The sequence below is a fragment of the Harmonia axyridis genome, chromosome 2 (genome assembly GCF_914767665.1).
Source record: "Harmonia axyridis chromosome 2, icHarAxyr1.1, whole genome shotgun sequence".
Taxonomy (NCBI): Eukaryota; Metazoa; Arthropoda; class Insecta; order Coleoptera; family Coccinellidae; genus Harmonia; species Harmonia axyridis.
This window is the reverse complement of record NC_059502.1, coordinates 35436753-35459590: the sequence shown is the minus strand read 5'-3', so window position 1 is coordinate 35459590 and position 22838 is coordinate 35436753. Positions and strand designations below refer to the sequence as shown.

Sequence of the window (22838 nt, the reverse complement as noted above, 5' to 3'; positions counted from 1 at the left end):
ATTAACCTAAAAGCTTCGAAAAATAATCAGTTTGACTTCTAAGCTTTAATGAGAAAAATATTTTTATATACATGTAAACTGTATCTAATAAAAATGAAGCTGGAAGTTTTTGAACTCTTGTTCATTCATGTGTCTTGGCGATTACCAGATATATAAGATGCGATTTATAAATAACAATTCATATATAATTTTATCATAGTATAATATACTATGCTTTTATACAGTTTTATTATCTTCAAGGGGCCATGATGAATGAGCCTTCAGAAGCTTTCAACATCCAACTTGACAAACCAATAAAGTCAGTCAAGTTTGGTGTTATTGATAATCCCCCTGATGAGCTCCTGATTGGTATGAAATAAGCAAAATAAAACGTATCCGAAGTGATATTGTATATATAACCACACATATGGTTTTCCTTCAATTTTTAGTTTTGTTCACAGCATTATGAAACTGTAAAAGATGATTGCCTATTGAAACATATTCTAATGTACATTGAAAATATTGAAATTCAACAATAATAATAAATAAAATAAGAAAATTCGAATTTGTCTCATACATTTTATTTTTATAACAGATTTACAGCTAGGAATTCACCATAACTGAAACTAAATCACAGTGTTATCACACAGAAATAAAATTTTCTTTCACGAGCACTTCAAGCAAATGGTTTATTTATTTACAATAAGTACCAACTAAATTTCAAATGAAATAAACAACTTTATTTACAAAGAAAACTACTCTTATATTCTATTTCTTTCAGAGGTAAACTCAAAAAGTCATAACTTAATAAATTTTATACCTATAAACTAGAAGTGATTTTTTTCAAAGCATCTTTGGAAAACGTGTTGAAAATATGTCATAATCAATCTCAAATACTGCATACTAATAAAATTTTTTTTTTTTTTGAACAATTACACATGGAACATGCAATAGTTCTATAGGTACTTCAAGAATTGAATGAAGCTTTCAATTTTAAATTAAATACGCATTCTTAAAGTTTTAGTACAGGAACATCTGTAATTGAATCACCCTTCACAATTTATCGAGCAAAACATTGAATCTTTGGTATTAAATTGTCCAAAAATTCTAATAAAACGGTAATTAATACAGAGAAAAATGATGACCTGAAATATTTGATTATCGATTTGGTTGCTGTCTTTCTTTTTCAATGAAATAATTCAGTTATGATTCATTTAAAGTTTGAAAAAGATATGCACTATATTTTGGCACACAATAGAGAACCTGTTCCAAACAAGTAATTTCAATAGTTATTTCAATTTTATTTTCAATTTGCATTCTTATTAAGGTATTTCCAGTTAGTTGAATATGGAATAAATGGTTGAGAGAGAAACATAATAGAATTGAAAAAGGTTGAAATCATTAAGTGAAAATTCATAGTAGAATTCTGATAAATAACTCAAGTGAAGTCTTAGAATTCATAAAATTCTGTCCCAATGTTAAAATTAATTCTTAATTTTGCGTATAACAGCCAATTATTCTTCTCAAAATAAAAAAATCTTTAATATATGCACACTTTTCCTTTGACAATTTTGTGCTTCATCATATTCTTTCAACAATATACAAGTTGACTTCTATATCTTCAAAAATATAATATTGGAGGTTTAGGAGTAAAATGATTCATTATTTAGCGTATAATACTTGAAATACTGGACCTAGGGGTGTTTGCCTGCTCTTCATCTGATTGGTCTGGTGAGATACGTATCGCTTGATACCATTGGTTGGTGAGATCAGTCATTTGGCTCTTGCAATCTTTTAGTTCCTAGAAAAAATTCATATTGTAACATCATTAACCAATGAAGACAATATTCAAGAAAAAATTTGTAGATTTCACACAATGGTTTTACATAGATTAAAAATCTAATCTATTATTCTTAGGAGTTTTTGGGCTTTCTAGACGTGGTCCAACCGAATTTTCAACGAACGTTTCACCTGCAACTGTGGTGGGTATCTTCAAAAATTTTTAGGTCAAAGATTATAACGTCAACCGACGCACCTCTTCTCTTCGCGTCGCCTAAGAGAAAAAAAATTGCTCCGTATGGTTTATTTCGCTTAGAATTAATCAGAGAAATATTGGAATAATACACTTCAATGATTCTCCTGAATGGACAACCTGGTCTATGAATTTATGGTACTACAAATTAAGGAGTCACATCTAAAGAATTTAACCACATAAAATTGAAAACTTGCAATTATTACGATGATACAATATCCAAGTCTGGAGTTGGGAACTTTTAAAATTACATAAGGATTTTGGAACACAACCTCAAGTTTGAACACCACTGTGCAATATTCATGATAAATTTTTTGATACTAGATGAGGTAATGTAGAAAGAAATAACACGAATTTCTTCGACTGCTGAAAATGCTGAGCAGGATCCTCAACCAGGACTCACCGAAACAGCTCTACCAAGAAGACGCATGAAATGGACGAGTACTATAAATGAAAAGATCATGCGCATATATTATGAAGCGAGAAAAATGAAAGAGGATTAAATAGGCTAACGGCAGAAGCTGTTTGCAGAATTCCTTAGAATCTATCCCGAACTTCATGTTCCTAAGCAAAGACTAGCCGACCAATACCGAGTAATAATGATAAATAAACTTGTATATGATGAGAGACTGAAAACTATAAGAAATGAAGTCCAACTAAGGCTACAAAATAGGAAATTCACTAACAACGAAGCGGTAATTGAAGAACACTACGATTGTGATAAAAACCAACACAACATCAATACATAATTTAATACTGAGGAACAAGACAGCGCAGATTTGATACCAGTAAGAGAATAGCAACGGCAGAATATACAAACAGCATCTGTCGAAAACCCAGAAGAAGGCTAAAAATAGATCTATTTAAGCGATTATCTGCTACAATGAATAGTTATTTCATATGATGCAGGGGAACTGGTCCTCTTAAATGTCCTATTCTCCATAGCCTGAAGACATCGGAAAAACTCTTATATATTCTGCACATAATGAACGAAGAGATAATTCCAAAATTTTTTCCGAATGACCAAAACCTCGAGTCATTACATCTTATTACCTACTGTGCAGCATCCACAACATCAGCAGTGCTCGGCGTGAAGCTAAAACCTAAAAATGAACAACCAGTTCAAAAAAAACACCATTACAAACCACATTGGCAAAAAAGGTTAGAAGCCAAAGTACCTAGCCTCCGACAAGATTAACACAATTCGAAAAGGTTCTCGTTCGAGAAGATTACAAAACATATTGGATGTGATTATGGTTCGCCATAACATGCAAACACACTCAAACAAAAATTGAGTGTATACTCTGAACGATTGAGAAGATCAACTAGAGCTATAAACTATAACTATAACTAGAGCTTTAAAAAAAAAACGAAAACTTGAAAACTCCGAAAAGAAATTTTATAGGATGCTGAATGAAAAAATGTTAACAAAATCAGGGAGTCCTCCAAGCGCCGAAGATATAGAGAGTTTTTGGACCAATCAACTGTCAACACCGATCAATTCCAAAGATTAATTTTCAAAAATAATAAACCAAAATAGAACTATTTGAATACACACAGGAACGAACAGGACATTTCGATTCCAGATATGTGTTCAACAGACTGAATTCTGAAGCATCCTCCATCCAATGATTACGCAGGAATTTGATTTTCCCAATATTTCCAAAATTTTAGATACAATCCAGCAGAAATATGCTATTTCTTAATTTTTCTGCGAACGATTCCGATGGTTTATTGTTGGAAATGAAAAATGAAAACCGCTCTACCGCCAGCTAGAGTTTTTATCGGAAAATTCAGGAGCTTATTCCCAAGAAATTTGATACAAAAATCATTTTTGAGATTTTTCTCACGTCACGAGAATACGATCCATAAATTATGAAAGCGAAAATTGATGTTATCAAACTTTGAAGAATAAATATTTTAACAGTAAAAAAACTTAACAGAACAAAAACGAATTTTCCAATTCGAACTATAGACGTTAGGTAAGACGACCTAGCCGGCCACCTGGGGGACTTCGAACATGACTTCAGAAAAATATCAAGTATGCTATATTTTTGGAATGGTAATTTTCATCTCTATCAAAATATGAATGAATATAAGGGGTTTCTCATTTGAAAAAAAATTCATAGTGATATCTCATAAAATATCAGTTTGCGGAAAATTCAATCAACGTCATTGAATTCTAAGTAAAAAGTTGCCAAAAGAATGTTTTTACAGATATGAAAAATTTCCAACAAAAAGTTGCAACAAAATTTCGAGAATGAACATTTTCGAAAAACACCCTGTGAGTATGTAACGGTAATAGCTATGGAGTTGAGGTTTTCGCCAATGAGACATCAGTTTTTCTCTATCTAATATAGAAATAGGACTCCCCATTCAAAAGAATCCAATTTGGCCCACCCTGTACAGGGTTGATTTTAGGGGTGAAGAATGGGGAGGGATAGTGCCACACCCATCGCCGGGGTTATTCCTAATGAATTCGACCAAGCCCTGAAAATATTCCGAACTAATTAACTACCATGAAAAGATTGTGATGTAAAAGAGGAAATTCATTAATTTCCACAACCTCCCCCATCGGAAAAAGAAAACGCGATAACCTTGGCATAAATCTTCCATCCACGAAAGGTACGATGATAACGGAAATAAAACGGTAGATAATAATATTGGAACACGAGTGGTCATTCGTTGTTGATAACGATTAACGAATGTAACGATTACTCTTGCGTTCAACGAAGCATAAACATTCGGAAAATACAACATGAAGTGATTATTGATAAAAGGGTGTAGTAGAACTTAGTTTCGGTACAATAAAAAGCAAAATGAGAAAAACAGTGACGTACCTACGGTCAGGAGTATTAGGAGCTCGTTCATTAATTGCGCAATTGGATAGCGCATATACCTATATACTATTCTGTGGCGCAATTTGCGTATCATTCAACTACCACTCAACGTTTTCGTTATTTTTTTAAGAATCTCATTATTAGCTTTCGAGCGCTCGTAAGTCATACGTCAATAGAGCCATTAGAAATCACAGAACTGTATATCAATCAGTATATCCAAGGATGCAAATGGCAAATCACAGAAAATCAACTATAATTTCTCCACAGCTCTCTTGACCACGAATTTTAATGAACGCTCGTAAGGTAGTCTATTTTTGGGTTGGCGATATTTTTATTCTTTTGTATTTTCACTTCTCATATAAGCATAACATGAATTGTCCGCTGTAAATCAGAACCAACAGAACAATTCAAGAAGTATATTGGAAAAGAAATAACCAATATTTTTGCGACAACAAATCCAATCAGAATTAGATTTTGCGTGTATATTGAGAATAAAAATTTGAAGCTCCATGCAAAATTTCGTGTTGAAGTCGTCATCCGACCCATAAAAAATTTGAGTAGAATATCGAAAAACCTTAAAACCTATTTCAATGACAGGAGATCTCGCTGAGCTGATATTTCAGAAGAAAGTATAAAATTATGATTTCTGGAATTTCCATCTTTCACCGTCTCCAGTCCTCTATAAAATATGGAAGGAAAATAGGTTTCTGAACCGTACTTAATCAGGAAAACTCAAAGAAACAAAATTAAAAATTAAAGAAATTTTGGGACCACAAGAGTGCAACTGGCGAATGAACGAATGAGTGCTCAGAGCACCCTACGTCAATGCTTTCCTAATTTTTTATGAATCTGACGACGCTATCAGCAAGGAATTTTGAATAACACTTGAAAAATTCTTGCATTTTCTTTTCTTCTGATAACGCAATATTGCACAAATCTTGATGTGGTTGTTCTCTATAGTCTATATAATTGCATATGGGCGTAAAGAGGGAGGGGCTATTGGAGACATAACCCCATATTTATTAGAATATATAAAAAAAATTGTGTGTAACAATTTAAAAAAAGAAATTTTAATAGAAAAATTGAAAAATTTTGCTTTTTCAAAGTGGGGATAAACCCACCCATGAGTCAACTCTAGTTATGCCACTGCACATTCAAAATGTCAACCTAATCGGATTCGTAATGAAAGAAATATTGAGAATTTATTTTCCAAAAATGTTCTTGAATTTTCTATGGTTCTAATAATGTGATCAGCTTGAAATTTGTGAAGGAGCTAGGAATCGTTATTTCCTATCAACACCCAAAATCATGTTTCTAGATCCTTTCGATCGATTGTTATCGTATATACAGTTGGACAGAATCGAATTTGAAGACGGATTTGTTATCAATGAATCCAACACTATCGTTTGACAACGTTTTCAGTTCAAATAATAGAATTACAGAGAGGCAACAGGCATCTAGCTGGACAGAATGAATTTCAAATAAATAACCGAAAAATGTGCAACGATTTACACTGTAATACAATTATAAAATTTTTACAGGCTTCGAGTATCTAAATAACCCAAGAAATTTTTTTGGAAACTGATTAAAAAAATTTAAAAAATTATATTATGTATTTTAAAAAAACCCAGATCGAATATTTCGAATTCTATGACTAAAACCAATAGTCTCCTATTGGTTTCTTGCAACTTCAATGATTCAATTCTGAGAATTGAAAACGAATATAAAATCTTTTATATTCGAAATGTTAACATTGAAAGTAATATAAAGTTAGAATTAGACCTGTAAATTTCCAAAGATTTGCCATTTCCCATAAACCTAACTGGTTTATTATTGAATGAACTAGTTTAGATGGCCGATTAAATTTTAAAATTCTTTTAGCAACCGAACAGGTTGAATTGGCTGAATGAAAATTACTTATATAACAAATAATTTGATTGAAGCCAGTTATCACTGGTAACAAGGACTAGAATCACGAATACGGGTACCTACATTGGGTTCAATTTGATGTGGCAAGAATTCAAGGTGAAATACTTTGGTATGCAATTAATGTTAGGAAATACCCGTCATAAAGTTTACAGTGTTGATTTCCAGTAGAAATCCTCTGTAAACAATAATCAGAGTCGACAATCGTACAAGAAACAAACGAGACAAATTCGTGCCTAATGTAATAGGACAGTCCATCAAATAAATGTGTCCAGGTGTTTATTATTTCCTCTTATGCCTTATAGAGAATTCCAAGGACTGCTATCAATCGAGTGTTAATATTTGTATGTCTCTCAGGAGGCCTATTGTTTTCTACATCTATGGACCCTCTATTATGTACATTAAAATCCATTTCGTGATTGTACAATTGTAGGTAAAAATATAATAAATTTGCTACAAAAACATAGGGCCCGATAACAATTTCAAGGATCTATGACCTGAAAGCCATCAACCTTTGGAGTACTTTTCCTAACTTAACTATGTAATCCATAAATTAGAAAATTGGTCGACAATGGTAATTTTGAAGAAAACATCAACATCACCATGAACGAACTAAAATTTTGAAGCTCATTTCTGGGCGACAATATGAATACAAACCACAATCAACTAGATAATAAATTGTTTTGCTCTAAGGTCATTAAAACTTCTTGCTCTATTCCCATTGAACATTCTTCAAATTTGCACAAGTATATCAGAACAACGAAAATATAATACCAAAGATAATATTATCATCCATAATCACTTGTTTGATTTCGGTTTATATATTTCAATTTGCTGAAATAATTCAAGGAAAAAATTATATTTTATAAATGAAATTTTTATAATTCGGTTCGAAATGAGTAGAATTCCAAAATCGAAACAAAAATCTATTGGCCGTACAGAATAAAAAGCTGTATAATTGGGAGGAAAACCTGTTTTCATATAGCATTGATCCTCCTGGATCGAGAACGCTAACCATCAAGTTGAAAATTTAAAAATAATAATAATAATATGAAGTTTTTGAGTTCACAGTAGACATAATACTATAATGATCTTATAGTAACCACACTCAATCTACGGAATCTACGCAGGAAGAGTTAAACAAATCGTTTCGACAACGGTACTGTTATCTTCAGAAATTTTTTTTGGGTACTCTTCATTCAAGCGTCTATATGAGACCACATTATTCATTATGAGATGTGATTTATGATGATGTCATTGTTGTCAATTATTTGATTACTTTACATATACAAACTAAATTTCAACCTAGATTTGTAGTCCCTGAAATACAATTAGGGTTTTTTATCTTCTTGAGAGATCGTGTTGGTAGAGCGGGCTATGAAAGACTTATAAAGATAGCACGAGCAAAAGGTGGCTGGAGAGCTGGGTATCCACCTCGGTAGAGACACCGTGAAGAAGAACAGGTTACGACCTAAATAAAAGAGGAAGAAGAAGAAGAAGAGAGTTTATACAAAGTGACATTCTCCTGATCTACCAAACTATACTCCTTTCTCCTCAGCGTTTTTGAGATCCCACCACTTTTGAAGATGAGTGAACCAATCTCAAACGTTCCTCTGATTTACCGTCCTTTTCTACCACTTGCAAAAATTCAAAATACGTTTTTACGTAAAAAATTCATCTAATTTTTTTTTCCATCCCAAAAATTAATAAATAAGGACTTCCTGCAATGACAAACTCTTTAAAATGAATGATAATGAAAACCTCATATAAATTGATGGTCTCTCGCATAAAATAAAGCGTACATATTTTTGAACTGATCACTAAAACGGTACAGATTCCCCTTAAGAGGGATTACCACCACGTGGTTCTTCGTGTATTAGTCAAACTTTGGTATAGTATATCCAAAGTCACTTGGAGGAAGCCAGAATATTTCGATTATACAAGGGTTGTCCAAGTTACCAGAAATTCCTTTGGGACCAGTCTAACAATACTTTAAAATAATGATGAGATTATTATTTTTCCATTAGTTTTGGAATTCGATAAGAACCATGTTATTTAAAAAATTGCTGCTAAACACTGTATTTTTCGTAAGATAAAAATTGAAAGAAAAATTCTTGATTTTTCTATACTACGAATTTTTTTGTTGAATTATTGTATTCTGTACCATGGGTATTGTTGACATTATTTTAATACGTTACGTTTAATACGCTGCAACTTCGTACGTCAGTGATTCTTCATTGAAATTAATTTGATTCAAGCCTCTTACTACTAGCTCCTAATGCCGGCCACACACTATCATACACCTGAATCAGGATTGCCGTATTGGGTATTTTTTGGGTGTTTTTTCACCGGAAGAGATATTGAAATTTGATATTATTATAATGGTTCGCTTCATTTAATTACTATTTATTAATGGAAATACTACTCTCTAACAAAATTATGAAACAACAAATAAAGATGTAGGCTGAAGAGTCCGTGATCCCTCGCGGGTCGCTTTTTAAAGCCAGATGTTTCTAATACTTTGGGACCTTTTCACTTTTCAGAGTGGCATACATAATTGCATTTTTTTTTTGACAGAGCAAACCCAGCACACGTCAGCAACTTCGTCATCTTTAGGAAGTATTTTAGTAGAACGTATTGAACCGTAATACTTGATACAAAGAAATAATTTCTATTTCTCCCTCAAAAATCCCCAATGAAAATTATATTCCCCAAATTTCCCCTGAGTGTTCAAAAATACCCCAAATTTGGGAGAAAACACCCCAACATGGCAATCCTGTTGACAAACTTGACAGGTGTACATGAAGAATGAGTGCAGGTGCAGGTATCAGGTATACCAACTGTTCAGGCTTACCTGTCAGGTGTACCTGATAGTGTGTGGTCGCCCTAAGGTACATGTGACAAATGCATATCATCGATTTAATAAAGCAAAAGTCCATAACGAGAATAAACCTTAAAAATATCTGTACATAATTGGTAAAATGCGATTCTTGATAAACATTAATTCAATTCAACCCACATCTTTTCTTACAATTTCGTGGATATACTTTGGAATTTTACAGTTTCGAAAATAATGGAAATATTAATTCGTAAATAAAAACGTTATCTACACTTTTTATTACCTCATATAAAACAGATAAGAAATATCTAACAACATAAACTAACAAATCTCGTTATTTCACAGTTCACATACGCAAATGTTTTCCCTAGTATGATCAAATTAAATCTTCCAAAAAAAGATGGTAGGTTTTCAGTTTTCGCTCCTAAAAGTAAATACTCCATAATACTTATATTATTTGTGAAACCAGCAGATTTGCAGAGCTCGTTCATTCAAAAGAAAAAAAAATTGAACCTTTGGAGACCACAGAACTATATATATAGTTTCCAAAGGCGTAAATAATGAGCGCTCAAAAGCTCCTGACATCGTGTAAGCGCTTTCCTCATTTTTTTTTATGTTGTTCTTGAAGTTTTTATAGTTCTGATGGCGCATCAGCATGATTTTAGCAAGAGGCTTAAAATTGTTATTCTTTATATATATATATATATATATATATATATATATATATATATATACGCAAACTTTCAACTCCATGCTATATCGATTTTTTTTCGATATTCTTCTTCACTGTTTTACAGTCCTGGTTATGCGATCAATAAGAAACGATGCTTTAAATTGTCATATTACATCATAGGGCAAATTTTCATATCGATCCAATCTGCAATTTTGAAATTATCAAAATTTCAAACGGTCATATTAACGGTACCCCTCGTTGAATTTTGCCCATTAACGAACCAAATCGCGGGATTCAAGATGCAAACATACTCTACAAATTTCTAGAAAATATGAAGGCTGATTCGCCATCACCGAGTCAAATCTTATCGTTTGACAGAATTTGAATATTACAGACATAGCGGTTGATTCGGAGACGAGCACTCAAAAGACTAAAATTTCTATGAATATGAATAGATATTTAAAATTCAAAAATAGCAAGTTGCTTGATGGAATTCGATAGTCTGTATTATTTAGACGAAAGCTTATATTCAAAAATTTCACAACGTGAAAATTTACTTCATACAAATCAGACTTGACATATATCATCCCCAGCTGATTATCTAGCCCTTAAAGAGAAAAAAAACTTTCTTCAACTCACCTGTTGTGTGAACCTCCTAGTGAAGAATGGAATGAAGTACTTTATGTCATACTTCACAAAGCCTTTTATCCTATCGGAAACAAATGATACCTCAGCTTCACCCTCTGTGGTCTCGGACAAATGCTCTGAGTCAATTGTTTTCCCCCATTCTCGAGTTTTACTAAGTATCACTTCTCTATCCTTCTTCTTTTTTCTCAGACGTCTTGAAGGATTTTTAGTTGCTTGCATAAATTTCAAAAGAGGCATAGTGGCTCCTCCGAATACAAGTGTGGTTACCAAGACAATTACTAATGTAGTTGTTATGATGACATGTCTAGTTTCATCACTGAAATTGAGATGGAGGGATAGAGCATATGAGATTGCTCCCCTTAGACCACTGAACCACATAATAAACATCATCTTTTTAGTTATTTGATGTTCACGAAATTTATTCACCAGGTAGGCTAAGGGAAATATATTGCAAGCTCTGCCAATTAGGCACAATACCAAGCTCCAAACAACAAGAGCTGGCTCTGCTCTATGTTTGAAACTGAACAATGCCAAACCAAGATAAGCAAACACACAGGTTTCAGCAATAAACGACAATGTTCTAAGAGTTTGTTGCATGGTTATTTGAGTTACAGTGGATAAGTTGAAGTGGGTATAATGGGACATGACAATTCCACAGAATAATATTGCCATTATTCCAGATAGGTGAATACCTGAAACAAAATATTTTTTTATTAAATTTCAAAATCAATTGAGAATATTACATTTAGATTTGAGCCAATCAGTACTTGAAAAGTTAACTTGACATAAGATGTCAAGTTATCTTTTTCAACTGAATTATGAACTGGCCTTAAACTAGTTAGTTCAACTATAAACATAGATGCGACATCTTTTTAAAACGGCTTACAGAAGCTTTTTCATTGTGAATATTCAAGTAAATGGATAAAAAAATATGAAGCAAAATTCTCCTTATCGAGCCTTGAGATGCGATAACTTCTTGAGATTAACTTAGATGAATGTATGCTTCTCAGGGTATTTTATAAGAATGATATAATCCCATGCAAACCTCCTATTGGTTTTCAATAAAAATTATAACTTCGTGAAAACTGAGGTGGATACGGTTTTTGTGTTTCTGTGGTGAATTCTCATATATTGATAATATAACTATATATTTTGTCAGGCTTGCAGTATTCTCCTACAATTCCCATCATTTGTTGTCAATAAAATTCATAAGTTTGTCAAAATTAATTTAGAGGGAGATTTTCATGTTGGAATGTATCCTATGTTCAACTATTTCGAGCTGAAGTCAACAGGGTCCAGATTGCTGTGATGATAGCAAACCCCAGATAGGAGATGCACCGCAAGAAGTATGCTACTCAGGGTACTTCCAATAACCTCTTATTTTGTCAGCAGAAACACTACAAACCCAATCATTCACATTCAATAAAAAATCACAACTTTGTGAAAATAGTTGATGGGGTTTATAAGGGGTGATTTCTGCTCCTCAAAATATGGGGGTATATGTATTGTGATGAAGTTGCCCAAGAAGATATATCCCAACTAAAGAATCAGCTACCTTGTGAATTCTTACAAAGTCATGCCATTTTATTGAAAGTAGATGATGGGGTTATTCATATTAACTATTATCTAGGGTTTGTGTTCCTGAATATCAATATGTTACAATAGAATCTGCTCCTAATTACATTGAAGGGAAGTAACAATAACTACACACCAATGAAGCAAATATCTTAAACACATCAGCTTGCTCACTAAATACAATCAATTATTTCTTTTTGTTTTTTATTCATATTGTATTGTAATAGCATCAAGTAGACACATCTGTTCAAATCATCATATTCAATATTGCTTTGCTATGAACAAATGGTCATAACAAGGCTGCGTGTTTGAAAATGTAGATGGTACTTTGTAACTTTTTATTCCAGGCATTATATTATATCATAAGAATTGCATTCAGAATTGTTATTTTTATGGAAGATAAAAGGAAGCAAGCATCTGCGTGCATCAAAATGATCAAGCAGCCACTACATCAATTCCTCAAATTTGATCATGGTAAATGAAATTAGAGGAGAAGTCATTATATCCCAAAACTGCCACATGGAGTTTTGAAGGAAAACTAAATTTCAAACTCCCATATTCTTCTCTATTTTTTGTTGTAGGTCCAATTTTACATATAATTTCTTTCTAGATGGTGTTTGTAAAGAATTCAATAAATAAAATGAATAAATATTAAGAGGTTGGTCAAGATGCACGTTGTCATAACAAACGGATTCTAATAATAATAATAACTGTTCTTTATTGGCCATCGACCAAAGTCCTTCAGCCTAGTGCATTACAACGGATTCTTTTAAGATAATAATTTTTTTTATCCTTAAAAAGACATTATTTTTTGACACTAACTAAATCAAAAATATTGATTGATATACGATAATAATCTGAAAAATTATAATGAAAGTCTCACCTTCTGCCAGTACATAAGGGGCATATGTAAATACTAACATCATAGCAAACTCCAGGGATGGATTTTTTCTGAGATCTATATGTTTTAAGAGTAGAGCACTGAACAAAGCACATACTACACCAATACCAGCTGATGCAAAAAACATCAAACAGAAAGACTCAATTCCCATGACTAAAGCTTCTCCTGCAGACATTGTAGGATTATTTGATTCAAGAGCAGCAGTTGTTAAAACAATAGCAATTGCATCATTTAAAATACTTTCACCAAACACCAACATGTTGAGTACGGGGTCTACGTTTAAAGCATGAAAAATTGCCACTGTTGCAACTGGATCTACTGCAGAAATGAGGGAACCAAAGGCAAAGGATTCCACAAATCCTAATTTATAAACCACATCAGCTAATCCAAGGAAGTATATTCCGCATCCAATTATAAAAGCAGAAATGGTTGTTCCTAAGATAGCAAACACAAGTATTGATCCAATATTCTGAAAGAAGTTTCCCTTATGCAGATTATATCCTGATTCAAATATAATAGGTGGTAAAAGAATAAGGAAAAATGCTGTAGGGGAAAATGCTTCTTCTTTTCTCCAGTTGCTAATATTTCTGTTTGATAGTGCACTCATTGCCAATCCAATGAGGGCTCCAAGGAATACAATGACAATACTTTCTGGTACATATTGAAATCCTGTTTGTAACATAAAATGTATCAGTAGAATACCCAACGCTAATACGCAGAGTACAAAGAATATTGCCATAGAACTATTATGTTCATCTTCTGCTGAACCCTTATCAGGTAGTACAGGATCAGCTGACGCCGTTGTAGAGTTTTGGTTATTTACCACAGGAACACTAGGGGTAGTGGATGAAACTGGAAGTTCTATTTTCTTAGTGGTACTTGTAGATTCTGATACATTCTTAATAATAATATTATCCTTAGGTATTGTAGTAGATTTTGGCTTAGGAGAAGTAGATTGATCTTGATTTGGTTTTGAGCCCTCTGTTGATTGCACAGTAGTAGCTGTTGTTGAACTAACAGAAGAAACTGTGTTATTCGACACAATCTCCGCGTTGCTTTTTATAGAATTTAGATCATCAGTAAGAACGAATCCACACAACAGCATTAAAACAAAAACACACTTGATATTCTTCATTTTTATCACTTTAAAATAATTCGCAAGAGATTCCTTCACATCTTATTATATCGAGAAAAAACAGTTCTTATTGACCAGCACAAAATATTCTGGACTGGATAATTTCTCAGAACCTCACTATATTCGTAATGAGGAATTCAATATAATGATAACACGAAAATATAATTCGGTAATGTACGATCACATGAACGACAGATGAATAGCAAATTGACACTGTCAATGTCAACAAAAATGGAAAAAAAATAAAGTATTTACATGGTAACCTTTAATATTTATTACGGTGCGGTGGCTAATTTCTTATACGTTACTTTCAATGTCATTAGCATTAGGATACAACATTTACAAAACCTGTTAATTATAATGCTCGATAAGTTTTTGAGGATTCCCTGAAATTACAAAAAAAAGATGATGTCCGTTGTATATATCTCTGTGAAATAACCATTAAATTAATATTCTCAAAATCTGTGACTGGTTCTATTGTTTCTTCTGAGTTCTTTGCAAAAAATTTATTCAAATAGGAAAGAAAAAAACAGTTCAAGTTTATGTACTCACATTTTAAACTGATCGAATTATGGCTGATAAATTTTTAAAATGGTGCCTTACAAAAAACGGACGCAATGCAGCTTCTATCGCTGCATTTGGGGCAATTGGAACTGTTACATTTGCCCATGTAGCACCTCACACTTTTTTAATTGACTATTATGTTGATTTTCTCCATCATTATAGGTAAATTCTCTTTCAGAGCGTTGTGGCGTATTCTACATAATTACCTATATATTTATTATAGAAACGGCGTTGCTGTGCGTCTGACCGATGAAACAAAACAAAAGTTTGAAAAAGTGTTGGATTTATTAGAAGTATGTGTTGAACATTGAATAATTGTAATACATATTATTGAGTTTTCTCATAATGCAGGTTGATCCTTCAAAGAGACATTTGTATAATCCCTTCAATATAGTTGGCTTTAATGTAGGGGCTATTGGATCTTTATACACTAAATGGGGTATTCGAGTCGGAATTCCTGGTAATTTTGCTTTTAAAAGAGAAACAGAAATTGATACTTCTCGAATCATTGTAAGTGTATCATAAATCTTTTATTGTATCTGTGAATTATCAGATTATTTATGAGTGCAAGCTTCTAAATGAGTATCTTCAGTGTTTCATGAAAATAATAAATATCAAACTTATTTCATTTTGAAATTATGAAATACCTTATGGATAAGACCAATTTTTGTGTTGCGTATCAGTCCATTGCTGAGATTGATATCATAATTTAAAAACCCACTTATCTGCAGTGGCGTACCCAGACGTAAGCCTTGAGGGGGATAAAGAAAAAAATATTGATTATTCGTTTCCGATGTACTTTGAATTTCAGACACTTCTTGATATTGAATTTCAACTAGAGTCGTTCGGAGCTTTTACTTTAGAATCTCATTAATTTTTATCCGATTGTTCATTTGGAATTGTAATTTGAAATTTTTAGCCTGTAAGTAAATAATGATTACGACAACGACAGAACGATTAGATCAAGACTTTTGATATAAACGCTGGTTGATTAATTCGTTGATTAAATTTTCACACAATTAAATTAATGAGTGTTGTGACTTATATGGGATATTCGTCCTGGGGGAGATATATCTCACTTATCCCCCCCCCCCCCTTGCCACTGTTTATCTGTGGAATTTACTCTAATTTTTAAACCAGATTATTCTTAAAATCAAAATACCATCCCTATTCTATTGAAAAAGGCTTCTCCCAAACTATCTATACATACAAATATATTTAAGAGGATCTAAGGATATTATGACCACCAAATTGAATTTTTTTTGTTGTGTTTGTTACTGTCATGAGAAGGATTATACTACAAAAAAATGGATGGAAAAGAAAAAAGGCTTTCCTTTTTCATCCTACCCAGCAAACAATCATAGAGTATGATTTGACACTTCAAAAAATGTATTTTGGGTTGCTTGACAGAAGGTTCGAAGCCGAGGCGAGCAGCTAGTTAGTTATAAAATTGTTAACCATACATAAGTTATATATGAAATATAATTTATGTAACTTCATTGAATATAGTGAGTTATTATTTGAATTTATAATATGATGGAATTAAATCCAAATGGTGATCGATCTTCAATAAACATTCAAAAAAATTCTTTACAATGGTGAGAACCTATTGAAAATTTTTGTTAACATACCTTATAAACAATTTATAGGTATACCTTATAAACAATTTATAGGTATACCTTATAAACAATTTATAGGTATGCATCAGACAGTGGCGTACCCAAGGGGGGATATATCCCCCCCAGGAGGAATATCCATTATATGTAACAACCTTATATATCACAATCTTATGAGTAAGCAAACTTCTTCAATAGAAGGAAAATTTGAAAAAATATATACTCCAAGTCTTAGTTCATTAATCTCAAAGCTTTTTGAGAATTTTTATATGGTGTGATAATACGATATTAATAGCATTACTCTTTGCCTTCTTATCTGAAATATGAGGTCCCTATATTTTGGAGTTTTTACTGTTGCATGTGGCTTGGCTTCACTTCACTTTTTTCTAATGTTTCTCCACTAATATAATGTTTAATCTATTAAAAACCGTTTTATCTATGAATTTGTTACTTGAAACTTTGGTATGTTCATCGCATGATAGTTCGTGAAATTGATGTGATAGATCAAAGTGATTGTATTCATTTGTACTCAACTATGGAAATATAAGTTTAGAAAATTTCTAAATAAATGATTTTTATATTAAAATCATTTATCTAAAATAATTAAATTTTTTTTAGATTGTTGGTGAAAAATTGGCTTCTTGGGAAACGGAATCTGGAAAGAAATTACGTAAATCACTTATAATATCAGAGAATGCTCAAAATTTCGCAATAGCCAGAGAAATAAAAATGAAGGAAACTCCAAAACTGATCATCGATACTGTTATTGGAACAACAAGTTCTTTTGCAACTTATGCAATTTCCAGAGCGATCAATATGAAATATAACTTGTATGCCAAACCCTTATTAGTACGTATGGTCATGTATTCTTTGGTCACTTGCTTCACATTAGGTAATTATTTCTTAGTAAAGGACGGTAGTCAAGTGTATTATGAAGAAGCTATTGATAAAGAATTAAAAAATAAATCCCAAGAGTTTGCTGAAGGTGGTAAAGAATATTATACAAAGCTATTACTCAGAAATATATGTTTGAGAAATTTATTAGGAAAGGAAGGTGAAAGTTTGTTTAGCCCTCTAGGAAATGAAAATTACTTTATACGAATGAGAACGCTGCCTTTGATGCAAAGGAGAGATTTTTTTGAATAAATTATAACCTTGTTGTAGTGTTGTTTTTCTTATCGTGAGGTCTTAATTTATTATTAAATGGCCAGTTGGCCTAGTAGTGAAGTCCTTTACAACAGTGAGTGTAGTTTGTTTGAGCCCTAAGCCAAGTGGACCTTCCAATCATTTCCTGTTGCCAAACAATTACAAGTGCTGAGCCTAAAGTGGCGATGGAAAACAGTTACAAAGTATATAGGTTCTTCTAAGTTGCTCAAGCTTGAGCTTATGAGAGGTCTGAAATACTCCTAGGAGAATTGATATAAAAGAAGGATCAAACTATTGGCCTATTGAGATTCAGAAGTAACAGTCTCTGAATTTCATTGGTGACAATTTGTAACCAGATTCGACCAATGTCTGAAAACTAATTCATTTAATGTTCAGCCACAACGTCGTTAAATACTGGAGAGAATTGAATGACTAAAATGAGTTAACCTTACAATCAACTAAACAATTTCTTGAAACTTGGACAAAGCTCGTATATTTGATTTATCTCTGTGCTGCTCACGTAATTTTGGAAAGACTATTCAAATTTAATGCCCAAGACTTTCACAGCTGGATTGTTCAACAGAATTGAAAAATTTTGGCCATTGTAGCCGTGGACCAGTCAATTTTTTCACCTGATGTAAGCATCTTCAGAGGTTTAAGGTCGTAGATTGTAACTCGACGCTGCAGCATTTCTCCGATTTGAAAGTGGCTTTTATGTTATTTATTAAACAGGGGGAATTCTCATGGACGAACTACCTTATGAAAGGTCAAACAGTGTGCGACTCCGTGTTTGAAGAACACAACCTACCCACTAAACCTCACGTATTGTTTGGAATGAACGAGAAATGAGATATTCTGTTAGATTTCTAGGGCTTTTGCGAAAGATACATTAACTAGCTGATCGGACCTTTTGGGGGAGGACTGAGAAATACAATGCACCACCCACTGACAGTCATCCAAAGAGTTGTTTTGTAGCACCCGCTTTGTACGCTTGTATCTGATGGAAGATTCGTCGTTTCTGACTAATCAGTAAGGGTGTTTTTCCGCTTTACCAAGAGTTGAAAGTGATATCATGAAGAAATTCCTTCAACGTTAGTTGTGTCGGATGGAACATTAAATTCACCATGGAAATAATTGAAAGAAATGGTGCTCTAATCCAAGCTCGGTCCCAGAGGGGGGTCATGACCCTTTCCCCCACAATGGAACCACCTAACACTTAATATGCGTTTCAAGCAGACAAAGTACGAAATGGCCCCATCAAAAAACTTGACGTTCATAACGGCGATCCCCCCTTGCTCTATTCTTCCTAGAAGTCTTAGTAACAAGAACAACCTAGGAAGAAAACTTCTTGAAAGACATAACATGAAATTCATTTACAAACCACAAAAAAACTGGAACAAGTCTTAAAAAGAGCAATAGATAAAATTGATAAGTTTTCTAAGTCTGGTGTATACAAGTGATCTTGTGATTGTAGAAGAGTTAACATTGCGACTACTAAAAGAAGGATTTGAACTCGTATCCAGGAACATGAATGGAGATGTCGTCTAAACCGAACAGATAAGTGCTTACGCCAGCCATGATCTCTCCGACGGACGCACATCTTATTCTCAAAGAAACGAATTCTCTGAAAAATTATAAACTATTATTCACGAACGAATCTGTAATATAATATAAAAAAAAAATCTTAACAACAGTAACTATCTGGTACTGAGATCCTACCTCACTGATAGAAATTTTTTTAATTAAGTTCAGTGAATCTTACCATAAAATTTGGTGACCGCAAGGAAGTGTGTTACGGCCATTTCTATACTTACTATACGTAACTCTGAATGAAATTAATATTCCTACAGAGACAAACGTCAAATACCTTGGCATACACCTGGACCAGTGATTTACATGGCAGAAGCATAACAAAAACACACAAAAAGAAAACAACTAGACAAAGATTCGACAAATGCATTAGCTTATTGGAAGAAAATCAAAACTGACCATGCAAAACGAATTACTGGTTTATAAGAAAGTCCTCAAACCTATCTGGACCTGTGGCACATAGCTGGGGTTGCGCTAAACCATCCAGAAGAAAACCCATTCGAAGATTTCAATCAGAAACAATATGATTGATTATCAATGCACCATGGTATGTTACTAACCACCTGCAAATACCGTATATAACAGAGGTCATAAAATCCTTATCTATCAATTGCCAATGACGAAATACAGAACCTCTACATGAAAGGTCCAAGCATCAGAAGATAACAGAAAACATAGGCTAAAAATTTCCCCCTACGCCATGAAGTTTCATAAGTTACAAATCATCCAAAATAAATTCGTCTGGATCGCTTTTAACGTACCCTTGTTTGGTTGTAATACCCATATCCATCGCAATACGAATCTATCCACGTTGAAGGAATTTCTTCATGAAATCACTTTCAACTCTAGGGAAGCGGAAAACACTCCAGCTGATTAGTCAGAGAATTCCTAGATCAAGAGGAATCTTCCTCCAGATGCAAGCGTCCAAAGCTGGTTTTTCAAATCGTCTCTTTGGATGACTCTCAGTGAGTGGTGCATTATATTCCTCAGTCCTCACCCCAAAAGGCCCGATGATGTATCCTTTTGCAAAAGTCCTCGAAATGTGGCGGACAATCACATTTTTTGTACATTCCAAACAGTAGGAGAGGTTTAGTTTAGTGGTTAGCTTGTGTTCTTCAAACAGAGAGTATCGCACTGTTCGATGTTTCACAAGGTAGGTAGTTCGTACATAAGAATTACTCATACTTAACAACAACAACAAAAAAGACATTCGAATCAGAGAAATGCTGCGTCGAGTTACAATATACAACCTAGAAACCTCTGAAGATGTTTATTGTAGTAGTAAGCGTAACGTTAGGTGAAAACTGACTTGATCACGGCCACAAATCTCGAAATTTTCCAATTCTGTTCAACAATATTTTGTGAAGTGCTTAGTTACTAATGTGATAATAATGAAAGGTAGAACATTATTTTTTTGTTGTAAACATGCTCCAGATGAAAATCCCCGCCTCATCTTCTGGAAAATCTTTCATACAGACTTTGTTCTGGATGATCTCATTCATCTATTCTATTTGGTAGTTAAATATCACAGACTAGATATTTGATTTAAATAGATTCCTTTACTGTATGTGGAGCAATTTTCAAATTTAAAACAGAAAAACAAATAGTAACAAATTGTCGACATTTTCTTATTTTCATTTTTGAAATTGAATATGGATGAGATAGACACGGTAAGTAACTTAGGCGCACAGATTACGGATATCCGTAATCTGTGCTTAGGCGTCTGAACTCCCTAGGCCTAGCAACCACAGAATACTAATAATAAGAAATGCAATCTCCCTACTAATCTGTGGAAACAAAATAGCCGCCATCTTGATTAGGTCCGCACTAGCGACACCAACGGGCAAAGTGAGAAATAGGCTTTCTTCAGGGCGGGAAAATTTGAAATTACCGCAGGAAAGTTTGAAATGTAAGCGGCCTTTAATTCTACTAGTAAAAAGAGCAAAAATTGATTTCACTCTATATTATTTGACTTCTATCTAATATTTCAATGGACACACTACATGGAACAAACAGAAATACAGTACATAATTTATAATATTAATAAAAGAAATAAAACACTTGACTATACGTTCCACAAATTTTAATAAAAATAAATAATGTAATGATGTTGACATGCACGTTTCGGGTTTCATCCCATTATCAAAACTAAATATAAAATATACAAACAAGTACATATAAATTCTACGTAACAGATGTTAAAACCGGAGACAGGCGAAAATCTAATTGATCGTTCACAATTGGGGGATATGTTTCACCAAGTGATAAGGGAGGAATCAATTTTGATTATCAAAATTTATAATATTGTTGGTTGATAATGACTGTACGATTGAATGAAATTAGCAGGTAAAGGTCAAAAATTAATCATGGAAATCCCATTTATTAGTTGCCGACCAGTTTCGTTATACCTTCAGGGCTCTGAAAGAAGGAATACAATATTAAATATAAACTTAAGTCTATGAAAGTGTAAAAAAATTATCTATTTTGATGTTCTCTGGTTTCAAAGCAATTGCAACCCCTTCGTATTTTGAAAAATGACGAGCTTTTTGTGAGAGGTCTGCGATATATGGGATTTTAAAGTATGTTGGCTTCACGTCGGCAACTAATAAATGGGTTTTCCATGATTAATTATTGACCTTTACCGGTCAAATTCATTCAATCATTTATAATTCTGTTAAAAATTGATGATATAGTAATCAAACAGCCATTTTAGGATGTACATAACCAATGGAGTCGTCCATCGAAGATTTGAGGCACTCATTTCAATCCTTAGACTAGACCAAAAGTTGTGCAGACCTGTAAACAGATATTAGAATGTCAACGAATTTATTCAACAATTTTATGATCAATAATAAGTTTTTTTTTTTTTATAGGTGAAAAATCTTGCATCAACTGCACAAAACAAACTGCAACTGTCAATTTGGATTTTGGAACATTATCCTTCTTGTCATGAGCGACAGAGATAACCATACATCTTCTATCTCTTTCATTCTCTGTTAGGTAGGCGCATAGAATATTTGTTTCCAATTTAGTACTACGAGTTTCACCCCCCTGCTAGCAACCATTGCCAGTTCAAGGTCATTTCAGGTCTTGAGCGCAGAAGATCCACTGTGCAATAAATAACTAATTTTCACCATCAGCAGTGCAAAACTGCATATTCCGCGAATTATTTTCTGATTCTGTATGTAAAAATGAGTTACCCTTCATTTCTGAGAAACTGTTGGAAATTTGTAGAAACTAGAATTTCAGGGTAGGTTTGAATCTTGAATGTCGCATTCGTTAATGGTTATTCGTGTATATTAGTGTTCTGTGGTTATTCGACTAGGATTATGTGTTGATTGTTTCATCAGATTATGGAAAAAAATTAAATGCTT

At 33.1% G+C, this 22838-nt stretch overlaps 2 protein-coding genes across 2 annotated transcripts; one reads left to right on the top strand and one right to left on the bottom strand.

Moving 5' to 3' along the window:
- Nucleotides 1-544: 544 nt before the first annotated feature.
- LOC123673225 (sodium/hydrogen exchanger 8-like) lies at nt 545-14755 on the bottom strand. Its single transcript, XM_045607695.1, has 3 exons — nt 13396-14755; nt 10929-11629; nt 545-1780 (listed from the first exon to the last, which is right to left on the bottom strand). Exons 1-3 carry the CDS (start codon nt 14546-14548, stop codon nt 1646-1648), a joined length of 1989 nt encoding a protein of 662 aa, XP_045463651.1. The 5' UTR covers nt 14549-14755; the 3' UTR covers nt 545-1645.
- Nucleotides 14756-14932: 177 nt separating this feature from the next.
- On the top strand, nt 14933-17888 carry LOC123673227 (transmembrane protein 177). The gene is made up of 4 exons (XM_045607697.1): nt 14933-15274; nt 15336-15405; nt 15464-15622; nt 17347-17888. Exons 1-4 carry the CDS (start codon nt 15120-15122, stop codon nt 17872-17874), a joined length of 912 nt encoding a protein of 303 aa, XP_045463653.1. The 5' UTR covers nt 14933-15119; the 3' UTR covers nt 17875-17888.
- The last annotated feature ends 4950 nt before the right edge of the window (nt 17889-22838 follow it).

Coding starts and splice junctions, on each gene's coding strand:
- LOC123673227 (XM_045607697.1), top strand. CDS start 15,120: ATGGCTGATAAATTTTTAAAATGGTGCCTTACAAAAAACGGACGCAAT. Junction 15,406..15,463: donor AAGTGTTGGATTTATTAGAA/GTATGTGTTGAA, acceptor CTCATAATGCAG/GTTGATCCTTCAAAGAGACA. Junction 15,623..17,346: donor TTGATACTTCTCGAATCATT/GTAAGTGTATCA, acceptor AATTTTTTTTAG/ATTGTTGGTGAAAAATTGGC.
- LOC123673225 (XM_045607695.1), bottom strand. CDS start 14,548: ATGAAGAATATCAAGTGTGTTTTTGTTTTAATGCTGTTGTGTGGATTC. Junction 11,630..13,395: donor CCCTTATGTACTGGCAGAAG/GTGAGACTTTCA, acceptor ATTTTGTTTCAG/GTATTCACCTATCTGGAATA. Junction 1,781..10,928: donor CTAGGAGGTTCACACAACAG/GTGAGTTGAAGA, acceptor AATTTTTTCTAG/GAACTAAAAGATTGCAAGAG.